The following is a 23,295-nucleotide window of genomic DNA, read 5'->3' as shown; positions in this document are numbered from 1 at the left end:
AATGTTGCAGCAGGCTGGTTTCACGATCTCTCCCATAGGCTGTCCTAGCACTCCCTTGCACATTATAGAATTTGATGACAGCTATATGAGGGACAGCACTGATGAGTTTGAACTCAAGGCACCAAATGACACAGTGGATCATCCCTTAATCAATTATGCAGCAAGCTGGAAAGCTGTGGAGGAAGCTAGAGAGATGGATCCCTATGCTCACAGCAAGATAAGTGGTGTTGATTATCGTTTCTGGAATGTTTTTCATTCAAATTTCTATGCCACTGCTATTCTACCAGCTAGAAAGGGAAAGATTTGTGAGATGCATTTCATTGATTTTGATGCTATGCAAGCAAAAGAGGAGCCTGACTTTGATGCTGCAATTAAAGTATGTGATAAGTTTGAGCTGTCCACTCTCATGTCCTTTAAATATGACTGGAATAGAGAGATACTTGCTCAATTTCATGCTACCTACTTCTGGAACAGAGACAATGATGAGGTTCATTGGATGACAGATGGTACACATTATAGGATTGATTTCATTACCTTCTGCAGGATATTGGGTTTTGGAAATGACCATAGAACCTACTCTCGAATTCACAATGAGAGAAGGTTTGAGCCACATGAGGTGAGTTTTATGTGGGAGGATCCAACCCAAGTGAACAACAGGAGGACTGGGTTGAAGAGTTTCTATTATGTGATGAACAACCTTATCAAAATGACACTCAACCCAAAAGACAATGCCACTGATCTCAATGGCCATATTACTAATGTGCTGTCCAGATTTCCAGAAAGGGATAAATTTAATATTCCAAGGTTCATATGGGTAGAGCTGGCATATGCTATGGATGATGGGAGGAGGTCACTTCCTTATGCTCCTTATCTGATGTTTATGATTGAGAGAGTGACTGGAGTTAGATATCCTAAGGATTGTAGCCACACGGTGTATAACATCAAGAAAACCAAAGGTGGTAAAACAGCCCCACCTCCTGCAGTAGAGAGCTCATACCATAGTGAGGGAGGCCACAGTGTGCCACAGAGGAGAGATGGAAGGAAGAAGAAGCGCTTTCAGAAGTTGGCAGAATGGGTGAAAGCTATTTTTGGCACTTGCTCTTACATGGCACAAAATCAGTATAATGACAGGATGGAGAGCAGGCATGCAATAAATGCAGCTAGAGAGGTTCAGGGTCTACCTCCTCTTCCACCCGTGGCTTCACCTCCTCAGTTTCTAGATCTTCCTCACCTGTCTGACACGGAGTCTGGTGAAGATCATGGCAGCTATGATGAGCACCAGGGATATGATGATGATCCAGATCTTCAGGAGACACTAGGCAGTGTCTATCGGCAGTTCAGGGATGATGCTAGACAGCGTCGGGCTAGCACTTCAGCGGCTGCTCCTCGACGTTCCACGCGTGCCTCTCGCTTCACAGCTACTACTCATAGGGCTGGTCGTGCCGTGGTTTCCAGTGACGATGATGACAATGATGAGTGAGTTGTTCTCTCTTCTTTCTCTCTTCTTTTCTCTTTTTGGTACTTGATGCCAAAGGGGGAGAAAATTAGAGAAATTAGAGGGGTCAATTCTTTTCGACTGGACTTCGTTACTGCAGCTACAGATCTTCATGTTCAGATCCGATGAGAGTGTTAGTTGTTAGTTTGTGAGCATGAGTGCTTCTTCAAAACTAATTTTAAGTTGTATTAATGCTACTTACTTGTCTCTATTTGCTTCGGTTGTGAACATGTACTTGTGAACTGCTTGTCAGTCTTAATTATTAGTTTAAATTCTGTTGGTTAACCTGCTTGTGTGGTGTAATGCTTTTCCGAATTTTCTGTCAGCTTGCTGGTGTAGCAAGGGCGGCAGTGGCGCCCTACCAGGGCGGCAGTGAGGCCCTCTACTACAGCAGCATGCTGTCCTGCTTGTATAAACTGTCATATGCATACACGGTTATTTTGTGACACAGTTTGTTGCACCCCACAGAGGTCATGGACATAGGGGGAGGTCCTCCATCACTTGCTAAATGTATGAAGCTTGAATTTTATGTCAAGTTTGAGTATTCAAAACTCCAATCATACATTTAGGGGGAGCTCCTATGCCCATGACCATTTAAATCTCAGTTATGATTATTATCTTTTGTAAGCTCTAATTTGGTTGTCATCAATCACCAAAAAGGGGGAGATTGTAAGTGCAATCAAGCCTATTGTGGGTTTTGGCGTTGATGACCACCGAATTAGGGAACTAATGAGTTTTGCTGAGATGACAAGCAGGGAATATAACAAAGAGGTTGTTGAATACCATGGAGGATCCCCCATTTCTAAAGGATGGCTTTCCTAGCTCCAAAGGAGGTTTAATTCATTTTCGGTTTGAATTTGAGTATAGGAAAAGCCGTACTATAAAGAGGGACTCCAAGGTTGTGGATCAAATTGTGAACCAAAGGCTCAAAAGCTCATCAACATCCTCAGACCCAAGCCTAGCCAGCATATCTTTCTCTCTACACTTTGGTGTTTTCAGGCTGGTTCAGGCAAGGGCGGCACTGCCGCCCTCTAAGGGCGGCACTGCCGCCCTACCCTGTGACAGTTGGAGAGCTGGGTATAAATACCCTTCCAGACCGTCTCAAACGGTAACCTGCTCTTCTTCCTCGCTCCCAACCGTTGCAAACAGACCAGAGCTCACCTCTCTCTCCTTCCATTGTTGCTCCTCAATCCCCCAAGCCAATCCTTGATTCCAACCATCAAAACTTGAGGGAAAAGGCAGCAAACTTCGATTGGAGAGCAGATCCATTGATTCCCAGCGTCAAAAAGAGCTTTTGGTTCACGTTTGGCCGGCAGCCTTGAGTTTGTTACTCTTGGAGCTTGCTCCTAGCCGGCTAGGCGTCGCCCTAGAGCTTGCCAACTTGTGTGGCAGCCAAGGGAAGGTTTGTAAGGTTACCCTTGCAGCTAATACATTCTTTACTCTTTGCAAGGGGTAAAATCCTTGCTTTGAGAACGAGGAGAAGGTAAGCCTGTGTGGCTAAGCCGGTCCTAGTGTGGGCACCTCAACAACGTGGAGTAGGCCAAGCCTTGTTGTGGCAACAGCTGAACCACGGTAAAAATCGTGTGTCTTGTGTGCTTTCACTTGTGTATGAGTTTGTGTTAGGATTTGAGGCCGATCTACTTGGTGGGGAGGCTCCAGCACATTCTAGCCACGTACCTGTGCTCTAACATCTTGCAGGAAGCTTGGAAATTTAGTCGATCTAAATTTCCCTGGGTAAACTTTGAATCAATTCAATTAAGCTTCTGTCTGTTTTTCTGTTGAGGCCGTCAGTGCCGCCCTAGGAGGGCCTCACTGCCGCCCTTGCCTGTGTGACTGATAAACTTTGCTGAAAAAGTTTGAACAGGCCTATTCACCCCCCCCTCTAGGCCACTTCCTGTACATCCAGAGATCCTACAATAACCACTTAGCCAAAGATTTCCCCTCTTTATAGTACGGCTATTAATCCTAAATCACTCACACCCTCTATGGTGTCTTGAGTGCAAAACAAAATGGCCCTATTGCTTATACCTTTGCCTTGAGCCCATTTTGTTTTTGTCTTTCTTTTTTACCAAGTAGAGCACTTGATCATCTTATGGTGATCACCATCATCACCATGATTATCTGTAGGCTCCAACACTTGGATGTACCAACAATATCTAATTTGTATACTTAGCATAAAGGTTAATACTTAGGTTTCATCAATTATCTAAAACCAAACTAGGACTTTCAGAAAGCCATAAAGGCTTTTGGGTCCCTTCAAACCATATCCTTTTGTCAAGTTCAACATCGAGATTGAGCTTGAGGATTCCACTAAAATCTCTAAGAAATACAAACTTTCTCACGGCTCACCACAAGCACGAGAGCTCACCAGGTGATGCCTAGCCGTCTAGGAGGTCACTCCAACAACAACAACAACAACAACAACAACAACAACAACAACAACAAAGAGTAACAAATGTGCAATAAAGACTGTTGAAGCCCAACAAGTGCTCAAGGTTTGGCTTGCTCTTAATTGGTCTCCAACACTTAATCAAACATTAATCACTCACCTTCACAAAGAGGGGGTTAGAGAGAGCTCCAAAATGACATGGGATGGATTTAGAATGTTTTGAAGGTCAGCAACCTCACTAGGAGGCATGGTATGAATATATATACTAACCTCACAAAAACTAGTCATTACAAGTCAAAAACTAGCTGTTACGGTCTGTATAGGCATGACACCATTGCTTGTCAAATGACACTTCCACAACACTCAAAAATAGTAGTGTAGGTCACCTCACGGAAAATGCAATAACTTTTTACTTTGAACTCTAATTTCACTGATCTTAGACCTTCTAGAAAGCTTGTTTCGACGACTATCCAGCCCAACCAAGAACATACCCAAATATCAATAAATGTAGGCATTGTGCTATATGTTTCTATCATTTTAGCATTTGGGGTTTAGTTTGAGCACTTGAGACTTAGCTTGTCTATGATTCGTATTACATCCCTCTTTATAGTATGACATACCTATACTTAAGATCAAAAGAATATAACCATTTCAACCACTTGAGTCTTCAATGTCTTCATATACCATTTCTTCTCAATATTACTTTATAAGGGGTTGGAACCATCTTTGTTTTATCTCTTCAAGCAAACCTTAAGCATGTGACTTGAACCATTTTCACACATAGGAGTTCACCGTATGGCTTTAAGTCACTTTTCTAATGATTTGACCATAATATGACTTCTTATAGCTTGATTAGTTCCCCAACTCAATGCAAGTACTCTCTTCTTCACCTTAGCCATGGTACCTCAATCCTCAAGCCATCACTTGTCCTTCATCTTCGCTTAGTCCCTCGAAGCTCTTTACTTGCTATATTCACCATATCAAACCATACTCAAGTAACATCATATTAAGCATCCATTAGAAAATTATTTTCCTCAATATTGTGATCTTTGCTTGAATACCTTCTAGACACGAATGTTGAGATAAATCAAGCTTTAGTTTGATTCATATAGATTGGCACATATGAATCAACATCAATATGGTCAAGCCAATATTCACGATTTCTTATATTCTCTTCATTTTGGCTTCACACTCCTAACACTCACTTCAATCTCTATCTTCATAATGTAAGCTCCATCTAAACTGATGAGAATATAGATATGCATAAGACTATGTATCTTTATACTTTTGCACCTTGGATTGCCATTACTTCATAATACCATTACTCTTGATAGTTTCCTTCTTCATGCTTCCAACTTGATCGATACAATTCAACTATCAATTTCTTTGGGGAATTTGGTGTTTCTACTCCTACTTCAAACCTCAATGGTGGTTTTACCTCTTCTTTTTTAACTTTATGATTACCCTCGTTATTTTGAAATGAAGCAGACATTTACCCTTACTCTCTAACATCGTTCGCACTGGTTGGATTAAATAGGAAAAAGAAAAGACAGCTAGATGAAAAGACAACAATGCCCCTCAGAAGCTTTTCTCCTTTCCCTAGATTGAATTATAATGGAGGAAACACCAAGCATGCATGTTTGGGTTTCAATAGGGTGTCATGGCTCCCTGCGGTGAAGCTCCTCTCATCGGAAGTGCACCCCCACCCCTTTCGCTTGCTCGCGAGGTGGCCAAGACACCGGTGGGTTTCCTAGGCCGCCCCGACCCCTCCCTATGGCTCGCACCCTCTACGTCACGGCTAGCGGCCTTGCCCTCCACCCTAGCCCTCCTCTCGGTGGACATGCTGGTGGTGGCCATGTAGCTGGCCTTGTTCCTAGTTATCATGCTGGTGCTATGGTGTCTAGCGTGGCATCCGCATGCCGTGGTGTGGTCGTTCACGAGGCAGAGCATCAGGGCCCACCTATGCGTTCCTGGTAGGGTCCTTACCGAAGGCGAAGCAGCTGCTGGTGGCCGGTCAAAGAAGCACGGCACCCCTGGATGCTGGCTGCCACAACACCCTGCCCATCCTTCTGCCATAGTTCCACATATGGGTCATAGACTATGGTAGGCAAACTGATGACTACCCGTGTTGATTGTCCCTCTTTTGTCTTTTGAAGAAATTGTTAACAAGTATGTTGTGCTATAGAAGTTGACTAAAAAATCATTAGTCATGACTCATGAACCAGTGCTAACAAGACATTATCTTTAAGATTTTGATTCAACATCAATGTTACAGGGAGAACATTTTTGTTCTAGATCAGGCCGATTTTCGCTCTCTTCTCTACTGATCTACAACTAATTAAACAACATGTGTGATATTAATGTGAATATTATTTTTTGATTATATGGATTATTAGCTGAAATGCTATCGATTGTTTCAAAAAAATATTGAGTTTTGCACCGATTCAATTATATCAAAATTATCAAATTATTGATATAAAAATAAGGGTAAAAATAGAAATATCAAAATAAAATAGGGGTAAAACGAATGGGCAATGTTGTGTTTTGGTCAAAAGTTGACACTGATAGAGGGAGTTCACAGAGTAAGGATAAAGTTTGTCTTTGTTTTGAAGTCGCAGGGGTAAAACCATAGTTAAAAAACAAGGGTAAAAGCACCATTTCGCTTCAAAATAGGGGTAGAAATGCTTGAACTCTATTTCTTTTTGTTCATACAAAGCAAGCCATTATTGAGACCAATCCAAAATCATCAAATCATGTCTCATTTACCATTTGTCAAATATGCTTGCTTTCACTTGATGCTATGATATCACACACCACAGAAGCCATTTCATCAACTCTATTTGCATTGTTGTTCTTAAACTAGATTGTTTTCATAATCTTTCAACACAATAATACACAACCTTGGCCTTGATTTGAACATTACGTGGAATATCGTCAAGTTTGCCTTCTTGTGGAACCCTTATACACTTCTCATTCCATGATCCACGAGTGTACGTAATAAACACAATTTTCTATTTGATACTTAGCAAACTTGTTATACCTTTAATTCTGTTGTCATTCAATTCACCAAAATTCACTAAAGGGCTAGATGCACTTACACAACCTTCTTTTTGCATAGGGAGTGTCTGTGGCGAGCCAACAAGACTCTGACTTCCCTCGCATGGAAAACACAAGCGCGAGGCCGCAACCGACAAGGGTCTCCACCGGTGCCCCGCTGTCTTGGATGGAAAATAAAAGCAATGTGGGTTAGGTTGAGACCATGTTTAGATGTTTTGTGAAAGTCTAACATAGCTTTCAGTTGACTTGCTGCCTCTCGAGCCAACAGTTTATAACTTTAGTTAGATATTTTAAGAGAATAATATCAGTATTTGTATCTCTAAGTAGGTTTGCTATGGAAATATATAACATGATTAATCTAGTGATCCACAAATATTAATATTTTTATATATGTTTAGTCAAAGTTGGGATTGTTTGACTCCTCAAAATACGACATGGAGACGCATTTAGGTCAGAGGGAGTACTACTTCCATGTAAAGAAATATAACTCTCCGTTTTCAGACAAGTTAAACAATTATAAACATAGCTAGGTTTATAAAAAAATAGTATCTAATTCATATCTTCGAATATGTTCATTATAAAAATATATTCCATAATTACTTTTCTAATACTTATTGTATCTATTATGCATTGCAAGTATTAGTCTCTACATATTTGGTCAAACATGTAAATATTTGACTTCTTAGGAAACAATCATTTTAGTGTGGAATGTAGCGTATAGGAATACTATCACCATCCTTGAATAAATCAATTCATAAAGTTACTCCAAATCAAATTTCTTTATGTGTAACTAATCTGTGGGAAAGACATAATTTTTTATGTTACATCTGATTATACTAGTTGGGTGCAATAAATTTTGTTGATTTTGAATAACTTTAGTCAAACTTAAAAAATATTTGAATAAGACAAGTTAAAAATGATTTATTGAGATATAAAGTGAGTATTAGTGAAATTCCTTGCCCTTTGTAAAATGACGTTCAGGGATAAAGTTGGCCTCCTTCATCAAAGTATCCAATACGTAAAGTTGACCTCGTTCAACAAAGTATCCATAACAACAATATGGAATCACACCTTGCTTTGATTGTAATATTATTGCAGCCTGCGTATTCTTGAAATACCCTAAAACTAACATACTGAGATGAGTTGTAGGGAAATAGTATACTCGCTGGTGAAAGGAATCCCCAAACAATTGCACATTCTTAACAGATTTAGCAACGCAGTGACTAAATGTCTAATCTAAAGAGAAAATAGGGTGCGTCGACAATTCTATATATTACGACAAGGAGGTAAAACATCTCTTGTTGACGAACACGGAATTTGCCTGTATTTCATTAAATTAGGAGGAAATGTGATAGAGAGAAACTACAACAACAAGAACCATGCTATGCAGGCGGTGAAGAGACTTAGCACGGTTTGGCCTGTGCGCGTCGAGCGAAACCGGTGGCACATGACCTGGGCCTTAACCAATAGAGTCATAGTAGTTGGGCCACTGATTGTGATTGGGCCCTGGCCCAGCAGTTGTCTTCTTATTTGAGCCCCGGTGACGTAGGGTGAGGGTGAGGCTTTCAGCGCCTCTTGTTCGTCTCGTGTCCTGCATGGACGGACCTGCTGTGTTTCGTGCGTTTCTACCGAGTTCTATAGATGGCCATCGGGCCGGGCCGGCCCGGGCCCGAGCCGGGCACGGGCTGTAGCGTGCCGTGCCGATTTGGCCCACGTGCCTGCCGTGCCGTGCCTCAGCAGCCCGCGTGCCTGGCCTTCGGCCCAAGCACGGGCCCACGGGCTGACTTCGTGCCGTGCCGGCCCGCGTAGCCCGGCGGCCCGTTTTGTAAAAAAACAAAATAACCACACAATGTCAATGATCACTTCACCAACATAATGCCACAATCAATTTTTTACAACTCTCAACTTCTCAGATTCATAATCTCAGTCTTAAATCATAGAAATGACATTAAAAAACATGTAACATAATGTCAACTCCTAAAACTCGGACCGTGTCGTGCCAGCCCGCGGGCTCAAAGGTCGGTCCAAGCATGGCCCGCACCACCGGACCGGACCGGCCCGAGCCCACGAGTTACCGTGTCGGGCCGAGCCAAAATGCCGTGCCGTGGGCCGGGCCGTCGTGCCTCGGGCTGCATGGCCATCTATACCGAGTTCCCACGCGGCCAGGACTAGGAAGGAGAGACGACATACGCTGGCTCGCTCCCTTCCTGCATAGATCCTCACGAACGAGCTGATCAGATGGTAGCCTATCACTTTAAACACGTAGTACAGTTTTTAATTATTATTATTATTAGTAGTAGTACCAGTAGTAGTAGTACGAGTAGTTGGTACTGCGGCAGTTTTAGGTTCACCCTGAAAACCAAAAAGTTTTCAATATTTTCCGTCACATGGAATCTTGTGACACATGCATGAAACATTAAATATAAACGAAAACAAAAACTAATTACACAGTTTAACTGTAAATCACGAGACAAATCTTTTGATCCCAGTTAGTCTATGATTGGATAATATTTGGCACAAACAAACGAAAGTGCTACAGTACCAAAAACTTTTCACTTTTCGGAATTAAACAAGGCCTTATCTGAAGTGCACAAACGTACCATGTACGTACGTACGCGAGCGTGTCAGGCCAGCGACGCTGACTTATACGATGTAGAGTACGGGTACCGTGCAGGGAGTGAGCCAATAGAGTGTAGTGTAATGCAGGCTGAGGCTGCGCTAGCTCCTTATCGTCCTGAGTGCTGCTGACCGAGCGAGGAATCCGGGCGGGCGGGATGCGTACAAACAGATGCGGCTGACTGGCCTGAGACTACTAGCTGCATGCTTCTGCTTCTCGGGCGTCGTCGGCTTGCTTGGACGCGCACGGGAGGAGAGCAGTGTCCCGCCGGCTGCAGCAGGAGGCGGAGGCACGGGCCACGCCACGCGCGCGCACGTACGTGCATGCGTGACTGTCACGGGATGCATATATATATATATATATATATATATATATATATATATATATATAGTTACGTGTGCTAATAATACTAACAATTGTGATCAAGAAGCATTAGTTACGTGATTACGTACGTCGTGTACGTTTACAGTGACCGCTAGCTAGCTGTTAATTACTAGTACTAGCTAGCTTCTCTCCGAGACGAGAGGATTATGCTGGTTCAGTGGTTATCTGTGTTCTTCCACTCTGTTTTAAATTCGCTGGCGATCGATATATGTATATGAATGAGTCGTACGTCGGCACCGGCACCGGCAAGCATGCCTGGCTGGCCGGAAAAGATGGACAAGTTCAATTTGCACCTTATTCCTCTGCTTTTCATTTTCTTTTTTCTAAAGAAATATAAAAGTTCAGTTTTGCAGAGATACATAAATAAACAACCTGCCTTAAGTGAGCGTGCATATACGCTGAGTACGTTGTCTTCACTCGTTCCAGTGACGTCTACGGCACCCACCCTCGTTTAATATACCTTATCTCGCTCGCCGCCGTTTTTTCTCGACGATGGTCCCTCCAACTACAACTACATGTACTAGTAGTAAATAAAAGATCACAACTAGCCAAGCGAGCAGAGGAGAACCAGTTGAGACAAAATTAACAAACTTGTGCAGGAAAAAAAAAACGTATTAATTACATTTAGACCCAGACATTTCTTACATAACTCCTCAACTTTACCCAACCCTCTCACCCCAGCCGCCCCACCACAGCAAAGCAAAGCACAGAACCAACTCGTACACTCCAAGTACAGCTAGCAACCAAACGACGACGTCTTATTAACGTCACTCACACGGCCATTTCGCTCCAACCCCCCTCGGCTTCCCCTAAATTACGTAACGTAACGTACCCGTGTATCTACAGAGACCACCACCAGCAGCAGCAGCAAGTGACGACGACGACGACGACGACGACGGGTTGCACGCGCGCGCTCCGGCTCCGGCGACGCTGGCTCTACTAGCCGCAGAGCGCGCCGACCTCGCGGAGCCGGGGGACGAGGAGGCCGCTGAGGTGGAGGCCCATGAGGCCGTCGAGCCCGCCGACGGGGGCGCCGCCGACGAAGAGCGCGGGGACGGCGGCGGCGGCGGCGGCGGACGCGGCGGCCTCCTCCTCGGCGGCCTCCTCCACCTCGATCACCGTGGCGTGCGCGCCCACGGCCGCCAGCAGCTGCCGCATCACGTGGCACATGCAGCACCCGCGCCGGGCGAAGATTACCACGGGGCTCTCCCGGACCAGCCGCCCGATCCGCTCCGCGGGGGCCTCCCCGTCGTCGCCGCCCGCCGGGTCGATGGTCAGGCCCAGCCGGCCCCCCGCGCCCACGCGGTGCCGGTGGTGCGGCGGCCCGGGCGTCGGCGCCTCGCCGGCCACCGCGCAGCTCACGCCGCCGCCTCCCTGCATGTGGCGGCCGTGGAGATCGATGATGGTTAGCGCGCTGCGGCCTGCGGCTACGACGGCAGACAGACTAGTTCACGGCGTGAACCCTCTTGATGAGTGGAGCGGCTGGCTGGTTGGGTGGTCGCCGTCAAGATCCCGGGCCGGAGGACGTGGGGGGAGGCCAGTATATATAGCACCTCGCGCACATGGGGGAGTGACGTCACGCGGAAGGTGACGGGCAACGGTGGGGTCCAGATGGCGTCACGTGGTGAATGAACGGGGTGGGAGGAACCGACTGGTAGTTGCTTGCTTGGTCGAGTAGAAGAAGCAAAGTGGAGGCGAGCCGAGCAATCAATCCTCAAGGGACAAATCGCAATTCCCAAAAATCGTTGAAGGCATTGAACTACCTAAACCAAAATTAATTGAGGGGATTATCTAAACCAAAATTAATTGAGGGGATAATAATAATTTTGGTTATTCTATTTTCTCTAGATAAAGTAAATGTCAGTCTCATAGATATAATGGTAAACTTGGGTAAGACTGTCTCCGATAAACTACGCATATCGCTACCCAAACCTATTTTTGCGTCTTGCACATTAAAAAAACATCATCCAATAAAATAGGAAGGGACTAGGGCAAGGAGCTGGACTAGGGAGCACCTTTTTTGATAGGAGAGAGGGAACCTAGATATGCATCCTATTTTCATCATCTCTCTCCTTGACCCAAATCCTTGCGTCGTCAATGTGGTGGGGCCGTAGGAGGTGGCGCGGAGCACGCAGCGCAGTGAGGAGGCTCCATGCCAGCGGGTCGCATGCATGGAGGCGTGAGCGGCGCTCATCGGGGCTTGGTGGGTGGCGCAGTGGGTTTCTTTTTTGCGTCCTCTGTGGGAAAAAAGAAGTTTTGGGTGCCAAATTTTTCTCCTGTGTGCAACAAAACCATCAAATGCATCTCGCGTTTAGGTAAAGATTGTTGGAGATAGTCTAAGGACATGTGCAACCCTTGTCCTATAGAGAAACCTGTCGCTCCTAGCCCTAGTTTAACTCTCAGTTACCATAGAGCTCTGCCAAACACTTAAAATGCAACTGAATTTAGTGTGGAGCTGATGAGAATCACTTCTTCGTTTACGCTACGAGCTGGGAGCTAGAAACCCGCTCTCCAGCGCTTCCTGTTGCTCCCCATTATTCATTTGCCACATGAATCACTTCATAATTGATTCTCACCTGCTCCCTACTGGAATCACTCCTTCGGAGAATCAGGAAGTGAAGCTCTATCAAAGTGTCCCTACGACTTGCTAGCTCCTCTAAATGGAGAACTAGCCCATTGCATCCATGATAAGGCATTAAGGTAAGATAAGTTAAAACAGGAGCAAGTACAAATCTTAGAGAGAGAAGGAACTAATAGAAAATAAAAAATGACCCTCCCACCAACAAATGTTAAGCTGTAGAAAGACATAAAATGGTTGTGCTGTATAGAATAGGTATTGTAATTTTATTTGTTAGAGAGAAGCTAAACCGTTGCGTCAATTTATGCTACGCTGTGATATGTAGACATAGCGGTAAGACGATTTACTAGATGCTTGTTAGGCGGTACATGCCCTAAGGACGCTAATGTAACAAGTTTCTAGTATGAAAGTGTGTTGGAAGAAGAAAAAAAGCTTAACATTTTAGGTCCAAAACCTTTTATAAATAATGTAATGTAGTATTGGATTGTATCCCCAATTTCTGATGAAAAGGAATCATATCAACTTATTACAACTAAATATCTTTGGGTAAATAAAGCTTTTATGATAAAAGTAACTATAGGCCTAATTCTAAACAATGAAGGCCATCCATATTACATAAAGAGTTTCATTATCCTGGTCTCTAACGTTCGACAAGCGATCACTATAAGCTCTTGTTGATCCTCACATCGTTGCAATTGGACCTCGAACTAAAGTCAGCGGTCCCTTTGAATAGAACCTAGCCTAGTTAACATCATTTGAAAACTTAAAAGTTCATTTTGGGACCAAAACCTAAATGCGCTTGGACATAGTCTAGATAATGCCATAATTTTGGCCACACAATCTTCAATGTCCCACACACTAAAATCACTTTTGTTTAGCCAATTCCTATCTTTTGTGAAGATAGGGCTATCTTTTATGTGCACTATGATGTGTCTATATCACTAGCTTTATATCAAAGAAAAAAATAGTTGGCTATACCGCTGGACAGGTTTGCCGCTAAGCTATTTGTATTTTTGCCGCTACGACGACTTTCGCTGCCATTATGCACTATAGCACCGCTAAGTTAATTTTGCTATGACAATTCTCGCCGCTATTGCGCGCTATAGTACAACTATGACAAATCTTCTCAGTCTGACTCTCACACATCTTAGACTACATTACTGGTTATTATTTGTTACTAATTTGGTATTTTGGACAATTATGCTTTTTTAAAACATGTTGTAATGTAATATTGGTACTAAGTAAGGTTACCTAGACTTATAGAGATATATTTGTATTCAGCAAAATTCATATTTGCCATGTTTTTTATCAATTACTGGTGTTTTTATGTATTTTTTTTCATAAAAACACTATCTGTCATAGCACCACTATAGCTGTATAGCCGCTAAAAAAGTTGTCGTTATTTTTAATAGCCTGTTGTTTTAAACTTTGCTTTATATACATATTTTTGTTCTTAAATGAGTTGGATTCCACACTAGTTCTCAAACCTTTCTCCATCCATGGTTTTTCCTCTATAGCAAAAATACATAACTCGTTGGTGTGCCACGTAAGCAAGGTAGCACTGACGATGTTGTGGATCTAAAGTGAACCGAAAATTAATATATGAGTTTCAGAGCTGCAATGTTTCGAGTTCGTAGACCTAATAACATTTTCTTACAAGTTTAAGGGTTACTGGTGTATTTAACTCTTTAGTAAAATGTTGTTGTGTAGTCCTAGCTACATGAATATGGGATTTGAGATGAAATTAGGCTTTGGGATACAACATGATGACAATAAATTTAACAAATACTATAAGGGTTTGATTATGCAACATTATAATTATCCAGATTCTAGACGATCGACAAGGAAAAATGCCGACGGAAAGGAAGGATGATGTCACTCGGAGCGCCGGGCGAGCGGCGCGCCCAGGCGACCCCACCCACCAGACAGACGCTCGTTCCAGTGGGAAGGGCAATGTTGTAATATGTGTAATAGGAACAGTAGAAAGTGAACAGTAGTACTTTATTGATGAACAGTGAAAGTATTTTATACATGCCCTCGATGGGGCGGTTTCCAGGGGATACGGGAGCCCCGCTCCCACGATCGGGAGAGCGGGGACGTGAAAGAAAACTGTCATTAGCAGTTGCTAATTATCCACTAATTGATCACTTTAGAATATTAAGAATATTCTTAACACTCCCCTGATCAATTATCTCCTTCAATTGTTCATCATAATAATTGCCACCATATATCCTTCAAAAACCCTGTGGGAAAAACTTTAGGAATGCTTTGATATATCAGGTTAAAACTCCTTAAAAACCCGATGGGAAAATAAAGGAGAAACACCGTGATAATCACTATAACAATGTCTTAAAAATATCATCTCCAAAAAACCCCTTAATGGGAAAAACTGGATGATATGACATATATATATAATGCTGATATTGCCTCGTTAAAAACTTTATATGAGAAAACTTTAAAGTAAAAACTCATACAAAGAAAAGAGTGCAATATAATACAAATGAATCATTTATCAAGAGATACTCTCCCTGATTTCTGCAAGTCCCTAAGTCTTTTCATACCAATTCCTTCAACATATTTGTGAAACATAGAATATGGTAGAGACTTGGTGAACAAATCTGCTAGATTATCACATGACTTAGTCTGCAGAATCTCAATTTCCCCATTCTTTTGTAACTCATGGGGATAAAATAATTTTGGAGTAATATGTTTTGTTATGTTGCTCTTGATATACCCTGATTCCATTTGTACAACACAAGCAGCATTATCCTCAAAGATAATTGTTGGTGTATCAAGTGCACCAATTCCACATGATTTTAATATGTGGTCTACCATTCTGCGAAGCCATACACATTCACGTGATGCTTCATATAATGCTATAATTTCAGAATGGTTGGTGGAAGTAGACACTAATGTCTGCTTGGATGATTTCCAAGAAATTGCTGTCCCACCATTTAAAAATACAAAACCAATTTGGGATTTACCATTATGGGGATCTGATAAATATCCAGCATCTGTATAACCCAATAAATTTTGATCTTGATTTTTGCTGTAAAATAATCCAAGATCCCTTGTACCATTGAGATACCTAAATATGGTCTTAACTCCAACCCAATGACGCTTGGTAGGAGTTGCACTGTGTCTTGCTAATAGGTTAACTGCAAAAGCAATATCCGGCCGGGTACTATTAGCAAGATACATAAGTGCTCCGATAGCACTTAGATATGGGACTTCAGGTCCCAAAATCTTTTCACCTTCCTCCCTAGGTCTGAAAGGATCTTTCTCTATGTCTAAAGACCTTACAACCATGGGGGTTTTACATGGGTATGCTTTATCCATATTGAATTTCTTCAATATTTTCTGGATATAGGCAGCTTGGTAAATAAAAATCCCAGATGAAAAATGCTCAAGTTGTAAACCTAAGCAAAATTTGGTTTGACCCAAATCTTTCATTTCGAACTCCGCTTTCAAATGATGACGTGCTTCATTAATATCATGCTTATTGCCAATGATGTTTATATCATCAACATATACAGATATAATGCAAAAACCCTTTTGGGATTTCTTAATGAAGACACATGGACAGTCATCATTATTTGTGTATCCTTTATGTGTAAGGAATTCACTTAACCGATTGTACCACATTCGGCCTGATTGTTTTAAGCCATATAATGACTTCTGCAATTTAACACAAAACATGTTGCGATTTGCCTCAGAATTTGGTATACTGATTCCATCAGGAACTTTCATGTATATCTCAGAATCCAATGACCCATATAAATATGCGGTCACTGCGTCCATCAACTGCATAGATAGACGATTTTGTACTGCCAAAGATATTAAATATCGAAATGTTATGCCACTCATAACTGGAGAATATGTTTCATTGAAATCAACACCAGGTCTTTGCGTAAAACCTTGTGCTACAAGCCTTGCTTTGTATCTCACCACTTCATTGTTTTCATTCCGTTTTCGGACAAAAACCCATTTATATCCAACAGGATGGATACCAGGAGGTGTTGGCAATACAGCCGAAAACACTTCCCTTTTTGAAAGCGAGGCTATCTCTGTTTCTATTGCGTCCTTCCACTTGTTCCAGTCCGAGCGTTTCTTACACTCTACCATGGATTTTGGATCTGGATCATTTTGAAGGATTTCAGCAATTTGCTCAGAGAAATAAATGTCGACAATTGTAGTTTTACGATCATATGACTCTCCAGTCTCTATATAATTAATGGCAATTTCATCTACCCTTGATGGATCATCATTATTTCCCAAAATGATTGATCTAGGGTTTCTTGATGTCCCAACTTTAGTGTTTACACACATAAGTGGGTCAGGTAACATATCAAATCTTTCCAAAAGATATTGATTAGTCACTAGGTGTATATCAACAGAAAGTTGATCTTCGTTTACTACTTTCTTTTGTTTCTTATCTTGCACCTTGGAATTGCCTCTCCCCCTCTTGTTTCCAAGAGGGATTACATGAGTGGTTTTATTTGGTACCTCCACTCTTTCTGGCACATTCCTTGCAGGATAGAAAGATTTAACAACACCTTTATAGTTAGTAAACGCATCTGGCAGATTATTTGCAATATTTTGCAAATCAATAAGTCTCTGAACCTGAAGTTCAGTTTCCATAGTACGTGGATCAGACGATGAAATGCCTTCCGCATTCCAATTAATTTCTCGGCATTCATTTTGGTACATTTCTCCCCCTAATGCCGGGAAATGATCCTCATTAAAAATACAATCAGCGAACCGGGCCGTAAATAGATCCCCTGTGAGAGGTTCTAAATACTTAATGATCGACGGAGATTTAAATCCCACATAGATCCCCAATTTTCTATGTGGTCCCATAGCTGTTCGCTGAGGTGGTGAGATGGGTACATAAACTGCGCACCCAAATTTACGCAAATGGGAAATATTTGGAGGATCACCACGTACTAATTGTAAAGGAGAATTATCATGATATGCAGTCGGTCGTAATTGGATTAATTCAGCAGCATGCAGTACTGCGTGACCGCAACACGAAGTAGGCAACTTGCAATTCATCAACATTGGTCTTGCAATGAGTTTAATTCTCTTGATTAAAGATTCAGCCAAACCATTTTGAGTGTGGACATAGGGTACAGAATGCTGAACCTGAATTCCCATTGCCACACAATAATCATTGAAAGCATGAGATGAAAATTCAGCAGCATTATCCATTCGAATTGTTTGAATTCGATGTTCAGGATAATGTGACTTCAACTGTATTAGTTGAGATATTATTTTAGCAAAAGCATGGTTTCGTGTCGATAAAAGACACACATGAGACCATCTTGTAGATGCATCTATTAATATCATGAAATACCTGAACGGTCCACATACAGGTTGAATCGGCCCACAAATATCCCCTTGAATTCGTTCAAGGAATTTTAGTGGTTCAGTTTTGATTTTAAGAGTTGATGGTCTTAAAATCAATTTCCCTGTAGCACATGCAGTGCATACAAAATCTGAAGATTGTGGGAATTTTGCTTTAAGCAAATTGTGACCAAATGAATTGCCTATAATTTTTCTCATCATTCCAATTCCTGGATGACCAAGTCTATCATGCCATGTTTGGAATAAATCAACATTTTGAAAAATTATCTTGTATGCAACATGAGATATTGGTTTTATGTATGTATAGTACAATCCAGATTGGAGGGATGGAATTTTCTCACAAACTTGTTTGCCAAATCCAGTAAGTTTAGTAAAGAGAATAAATTCTTCTTTATTATCTACATGTGTTTCCACATGGAGACCATTCTTACGGATATCTCTATAGCTTAAAAGGGTACGAGTTGATTCAGGAAACAATAATGCATCCTCTATCATTAATTGTGTACCCATAGGGAGAACAATAATGGCTCTACCTGAACCAACTATTAGAGCATCACTTCCAGCGATGGTCATAACATTTCCTTCTCTTTTCTTAAGAGTCTGGAAATATTTCATCTCCCTAAGAATAGTGTTTGTGGTTCCACTATCTACAAGACATAATTCCTCCATTGGATTGACATCGGAAGACATCTATAGTAAAATAAGAATAAAATTTAAATTCTTATGAGACATATAGAAGTACATACACAACTTAATTTATTACAATACCAACATAAGAGTATGACACTACAATACATATAGGTCACAATACTCATCTCACAAACAAGTTTGCACAACTCAAGTCACATAGAGTTTGTACAACTTAATTTATTACAACACACTTGCATCTCTAATAAAATAATTAGATAGATATCAACTATGGATCGAGACTTTAATTGAAATCTCCAAACATGTCATTGGAAGTGAACTCCATGATCATGTCATCCCTTCCTGGAAGGTTCTCAACTTGGTGAGCATTGTTGTTCTTTGCTTCCACAATAGCCTTGCTTGAACAACCCACTTCCTTTGTGGCCTCAGAAGCAAGATTGAAGTGTGCTTCAATTCCTGGTTCTTTTGCTTTGCCTTGCTTTGCTTCCTTTAAGGACTTTTGGTAAAGTGCAACCAAGTGCTTAGGAGTACGGCAATCCTTAGCAAAATGAGAGTAAGTCCCACATCTATGACATTTATTGTCATTCTTGGACTTGGCCTCACCTTTTTGCTTATTTTTACCATTTGGCTTTTGCTTTTTGTTGAATTTTCGCTTCTCGGGATTGTTCTTAGGACCTCCAGAAGTAGATCCTTTGAACTTTTTATTCTTAACATTATTCTGAACATTATGGACCTCAGGCAAAGGTGTTGCCCCAACTGGGCGCTTATGGTGATTCTTCATAAGAAGCTCATCATGTTTCTCAGCCTGGGTTAATGTATGAATAAGTTGAGAATAAACAGTGTAGTTACTAGCCCGATACTGTTGTTGTAAGACTCGGTCAGCGGGTAGCATGGTAGATAGAGTTTTCTCTATCTTATCAGCATCCGTTGGCTCTTTCTCACAAAATTTCAACTTAGAGCAAATCTTATGAACAACATGATTGTAATCAGCAACGGACTTAACGTCCTGCAGACGTAAATGATTCCACTCATGATTAGCCTCAGGCCATATGAGTTCCTTTTGCTGATCATAACGCTCTTTAAGAGCAAGCCATAATGTGCGAGGATTTTCCTCCATAAGGTACTCTTGTTTGAGATCCTTAATAACATTAAGGCCCCGTACTTCTTTTGCTCATCTAGCACTACCCCTTCAATAGGTTCATTTATATGTGCCAAAAGTCCACGGGATGCAAAGTTAATTTTGATATCCGATGCCCAAGTAGGATTATTGTGACCATCTAAAGCAAGTTCATCGAACTCTTTAGCCATGGCCATAGCCTACAAAGTAATACCATTTGATTTAATAAATTTACTCCAAGTAAATTATAATCATGATGGTAAGCAAAATGTTGTAATAAAATGCAAATTAATTTAATTAGCATAGCTCATCTTGATTTAAGATATCACTAGGTAGACAAAGATCATATAATATTTAGGACAACTCTTAGAAATTTGTATATATATGGTTAGATAATCTCAAATGTCATAAGACATAGAGTAGATCTTAATAGTAGGCAAATATTTTGCTGTCTTAGCACGGTCTCTGGGCCGAATAATCCAAATATTGAATTAAACGCAGCCAATGCTAAGAACTCTACTACGCCATATATAAACAAATTAATGATTAAAGCATGGTAATCACTATAATAGTGTAAGCCATAAATGATCTTGGTCTAATCCTTTATTTTGGGGTATATATTCAGTAGGTAATCATCTAGTCAAGAAGACTTGATGTAGACCCTTTTAAAAGTGTGAATAAATTCACTATCTTAGGCACTGTCTTTAGATTTAAATAATCGACAAAAAATTTGAATCATAGCCAATGCCTTGAATATTTTAAAAATATTCTCCCCAAAATAAATAATTAAGCTATGCATAAATTAATTGCTGCAATTCATCAGAAATAAACTAATGAATAAAATAACAGAGAGATTGAATATGTGATATAATTATTGTAATGACACAACAAGTATGAGAGTGATCATGAAATAACACAAACATACTAGCATTCTATATTAGAATCCGAATTTGCATAAGTACAAATAAACAAACACATTTGTACAAGTCCACAATCACATCAGTGTTCTAATCTTTCAAGAATAAGAACACTAATACTGATCATATAGCAGAAATTAGCATAGTCTAATTAAATATTAAGAACAAATACTGCTGGAATTCACAAATTCGAAATAAAATAAAAAAATAAAGAAGAACGTCTTCTGGCCCGGACCAAAAATAGCCGGCCCACGAAGCAGCAGCTGCAGCCAGCGGTGGGGCAGGCCGCAACGTGGGCCTGGGCTGCCAATTCGGCCCAGGCGCGCCCCCCACCCCCTCTCCCCCTGGTCCGTATAAAAGGGCAGCGGTTAGGGTTTCAACCCTAACCGCCACCACTCCAACCACGGCCAGGGGCGCCGCCGCCGCCCTGGGTAGCTCCGGCGCCGCCGCCCTCCGCCCTTCGAGGTGCGCCGCGTCCCCACTCCATCGTCGTCCTCCACACGCGACTTGGGAAGGAGCGAAGCCCCCAGCCCCCAACTCAGTCTGCCATGGACGACGGCCAGCCGGCGGCCAGGGGCCCCTTCCCCCTGGTTCCTCCATCTTCTTCTCTGTCGCCGGTCAGGAGGACCCGGCGCAGATCGAGGGAAGGCCGAGCCTTGGCCTAGGCTTGGTCGCCAATGACTAGCCGGTGGCCGTCGGCTTCCTTCCCCGCGCCAGAAGCTGCTCAAGCAGAGGGACTGGTGCGCCCCTCCGCGGAGGAAGGTGCGCCACTACCGCCGTCCGTGCCCGGGCTGGCGTGCCCGTTCTCGAGTGCCCGGACGCGGCCGTTCGCGCGAGGGCTTGCCTACGCGCGCGCGGACGGGCCGTGCGGCACCGAGATCCAGGTACGACGGATGGTGGGGCGGCGATGTTGACGGCCGGGGGTGTGGACGGCGTAGGTGGAGTCGGTGCAGCGAGGGCGGGGTCGAGGATCTCGCCGGCGTCCCTGGAGAAGAGGCGGAGCGGAGGTGCGGCCCGGCGCGCTGCGATGGTCACGAGCGGCCGAGGAGTCGCCGATCCGTTCGGCAGCGGGGTCGACGGGGAACCAGCTGTAGTAGCCGCCTCGTTCGCGGAAGGCGCCGCAGCCGAAGACGATGGTGCTGCCCTGGTGTGGGTGAAGCCAGGCGGTACGGCCGAAGACGATGGACCGGCCTCCGGGTTCATGGCGGCGAGCGCCACGGGCACCCAGGAGGACGTTCCCGGCGCCGTTCCCTGGAACGGGCACCAGGGGAGGTGCTGGACGGAGGCCTCCCCCTGTCCAGGACTCCAGTTCGCCGGCAAACCCATCACTGGGTCAACCGGTGCCACTGGAGCGGAAGCACGACGTCCGCGTCGACGACGACGACGTACGCCCTCCACCGGAGCACCAGCGCCGCGGCTCTCTCCGAGGAGATTCCGCAGTGCGTTGAGGAGGGAGTCCCGGATGTGCTTGTTGTCGAACGGCACCCCGATGCGGCAGGCGCGGTAGTAGATCATGAAGACGAGTCGAAGAACGAGTTGTGCAGACGGTACGTACGGCCGTGGAGGCATTGTACCTTGTTTCGCTTTCCAACTCCGGTGATCGCCGGAAACACGGACGGCTCCGGCGCCTGGTGAACTGCTCCCGGCCTTCTCTTCTCAGTGTAGAGCGCTGATAACGTGTTGTAATATGTGTAATAGGAACAGTAGAAAGTGAACAGTAGTACTTTATTGATGAACAGTGAAAGTATTTTATACATGCCCTCGATGGGGCGGTTTCCAGGGGCTACGGGAGCCCCGCTCCCACGACGTCCGCTCCCACGACCGGGAGAGCGGGGACGTGAAAGAAAACCGTCATTAGCAGTTGCTAATTATCCACTAATTGATCACTTTAGAATATTAAGAATATTCTTAACAGGCAACACTGCAACAGGCCAGCAACGGGCGACGTCACTGCCGCCTCGCTGCTCGACGGGCCCCGCTTCCCAACGTGGCGCGCCCCGCTCATCATGCCAAGGAAGGACCCCAGCTGCTCGTGGGCGGGCCCCGCTAGACGAGGACGGTGTGGGCCACGTGGCGTGCGGCGCGTCCGTTGACGTCGCTGTTCGGGCGCGCACGTCACGGCCGACCCATGCATGACCGGGAGCCCCTACGGCGTGGATGCGCCCCGTTGCGAAGCCACTGGTCCGGATCTTCTGTGCTGTGCGTCACCGAGGCTTTGGCTTGCCGTGTCTCGCCAGTCAACTGCCATAGTACTCGTACATACATGCCCGCCGCCCACGCATTTTTTTTAATATATGAAGATAAAAGCTAACTCTAGAGGCCTCTTCAGTTAAGTTTAACTCGAGATAATTCAGCTGATTTAAAAAAAAGGACACGCGTTGAAACTTAAAAAGATCTCTGAAATGGAACAAATGAGAGGCCACAAAGGGAAATAAGAAATAAGATGAAAGAAGTAAATATTGAAATAAGGATGAGAGCCGACCTCCACCAAATCAAGCAAACTTTGGTTAGAGAAAGAATCTATAAATTCTAGAAGGATGCTTGAAAGAGGTCGTCCGAACGGCAATGGTGAAAAGATACCGGGTGGACTGTGGAGGTGGTGGCGCTACCCACCAAGATGGTAGGAGACAACCAATATGTGGTGGAAGCGATGAGCACGGCGGTGGAGGTCGTCTTCACTACTGCTCCTCTTCACAAAGTTGGTGACAAAGGGTGTCATTGGTTAT

At 43.4% G+C, this 23,295-nt stretch overlaps 2 protein-coding genes and 1 long non-coding RNA gene across 3 annotated transcripts; all 3 read right to left on the bottom strand.

Moving 5' to 3' along the window:
- Nucleotides 8,794-9,294, bottom strand: LOC110430065. The gene is made up of 2 exons (XR_002447269.1): nucleotides 9,245-9,294; nucleotides 8,794-9,148 (listed from the first exon to the last, which is right to left on the bottom strand). It is a non-coding gene; the product is annotated as an uncharacterized LOC110430065 (long non-coding RNA).
- LOC8055717 (glutaredoxin-C7) lies at nucleotides 10,514-11,449 on the bottom strand. Its single transcript, XM_002439376.2, has one exon. It carries the CDS (start codon nucleotides 11,320-11,322, stop codon nucleotides 10,882-10,884), a length of 441 nt encoding a protein of 146 aa, XP_002439421.1. The 5' UTR covers nucleotides 11,323-11,449; the 3' UTR covers nucleotides 10,514-10,881.
- On the bottom strand, nucleotides 21,251-22,138 carry LOC110430395 (nascent polypeptide-associated complex subunit alpha, muscle-specific form-like). The gene has a single exon (XM_021448060.1). It carries the CDS (start codon nucleotides 22,136-22,138, stop codon nucleotides 21,251-21,253), a length of 888 nt encoding a protein of 295 aa, XP_021303735.1.

This window comes from Sorghum bicolor, chromosome 9 (genome assembly GCF_000003195.3).
Source record: "Sorghum bicolor cultivar BTx623 chromosome 9, Sorghum_bicolor_NCBIv3, whole genome shotgun sequence".
NCBI lineage: Eukaryota > Viridiplantae > Streptophyta > Magnoliopsida > Poales > Poaceae > Sorghum > Sorghum bicolor.
This window is presented reverse-complemented; position numbering and strand designations above follow the sequence as displayed.

Bases quoted from the DNA above. Each gene is read 5' to 3' on its own strand.
- LOC8055717 (XM_002439376.2), bottom strand. From the start codon at position 11,322: ATGCAGGGAGGCGGCGGCGTGAGCTGCGCGGTGGCCGGCGAGGCGCCG.
- LOC110430395 (XM_021448060.1), bottom strand. From the start codon at position 22,138: ATGCCTCCACGGCCGTACGTACCGTCTGCACAACTCGTTCTTCGACTC.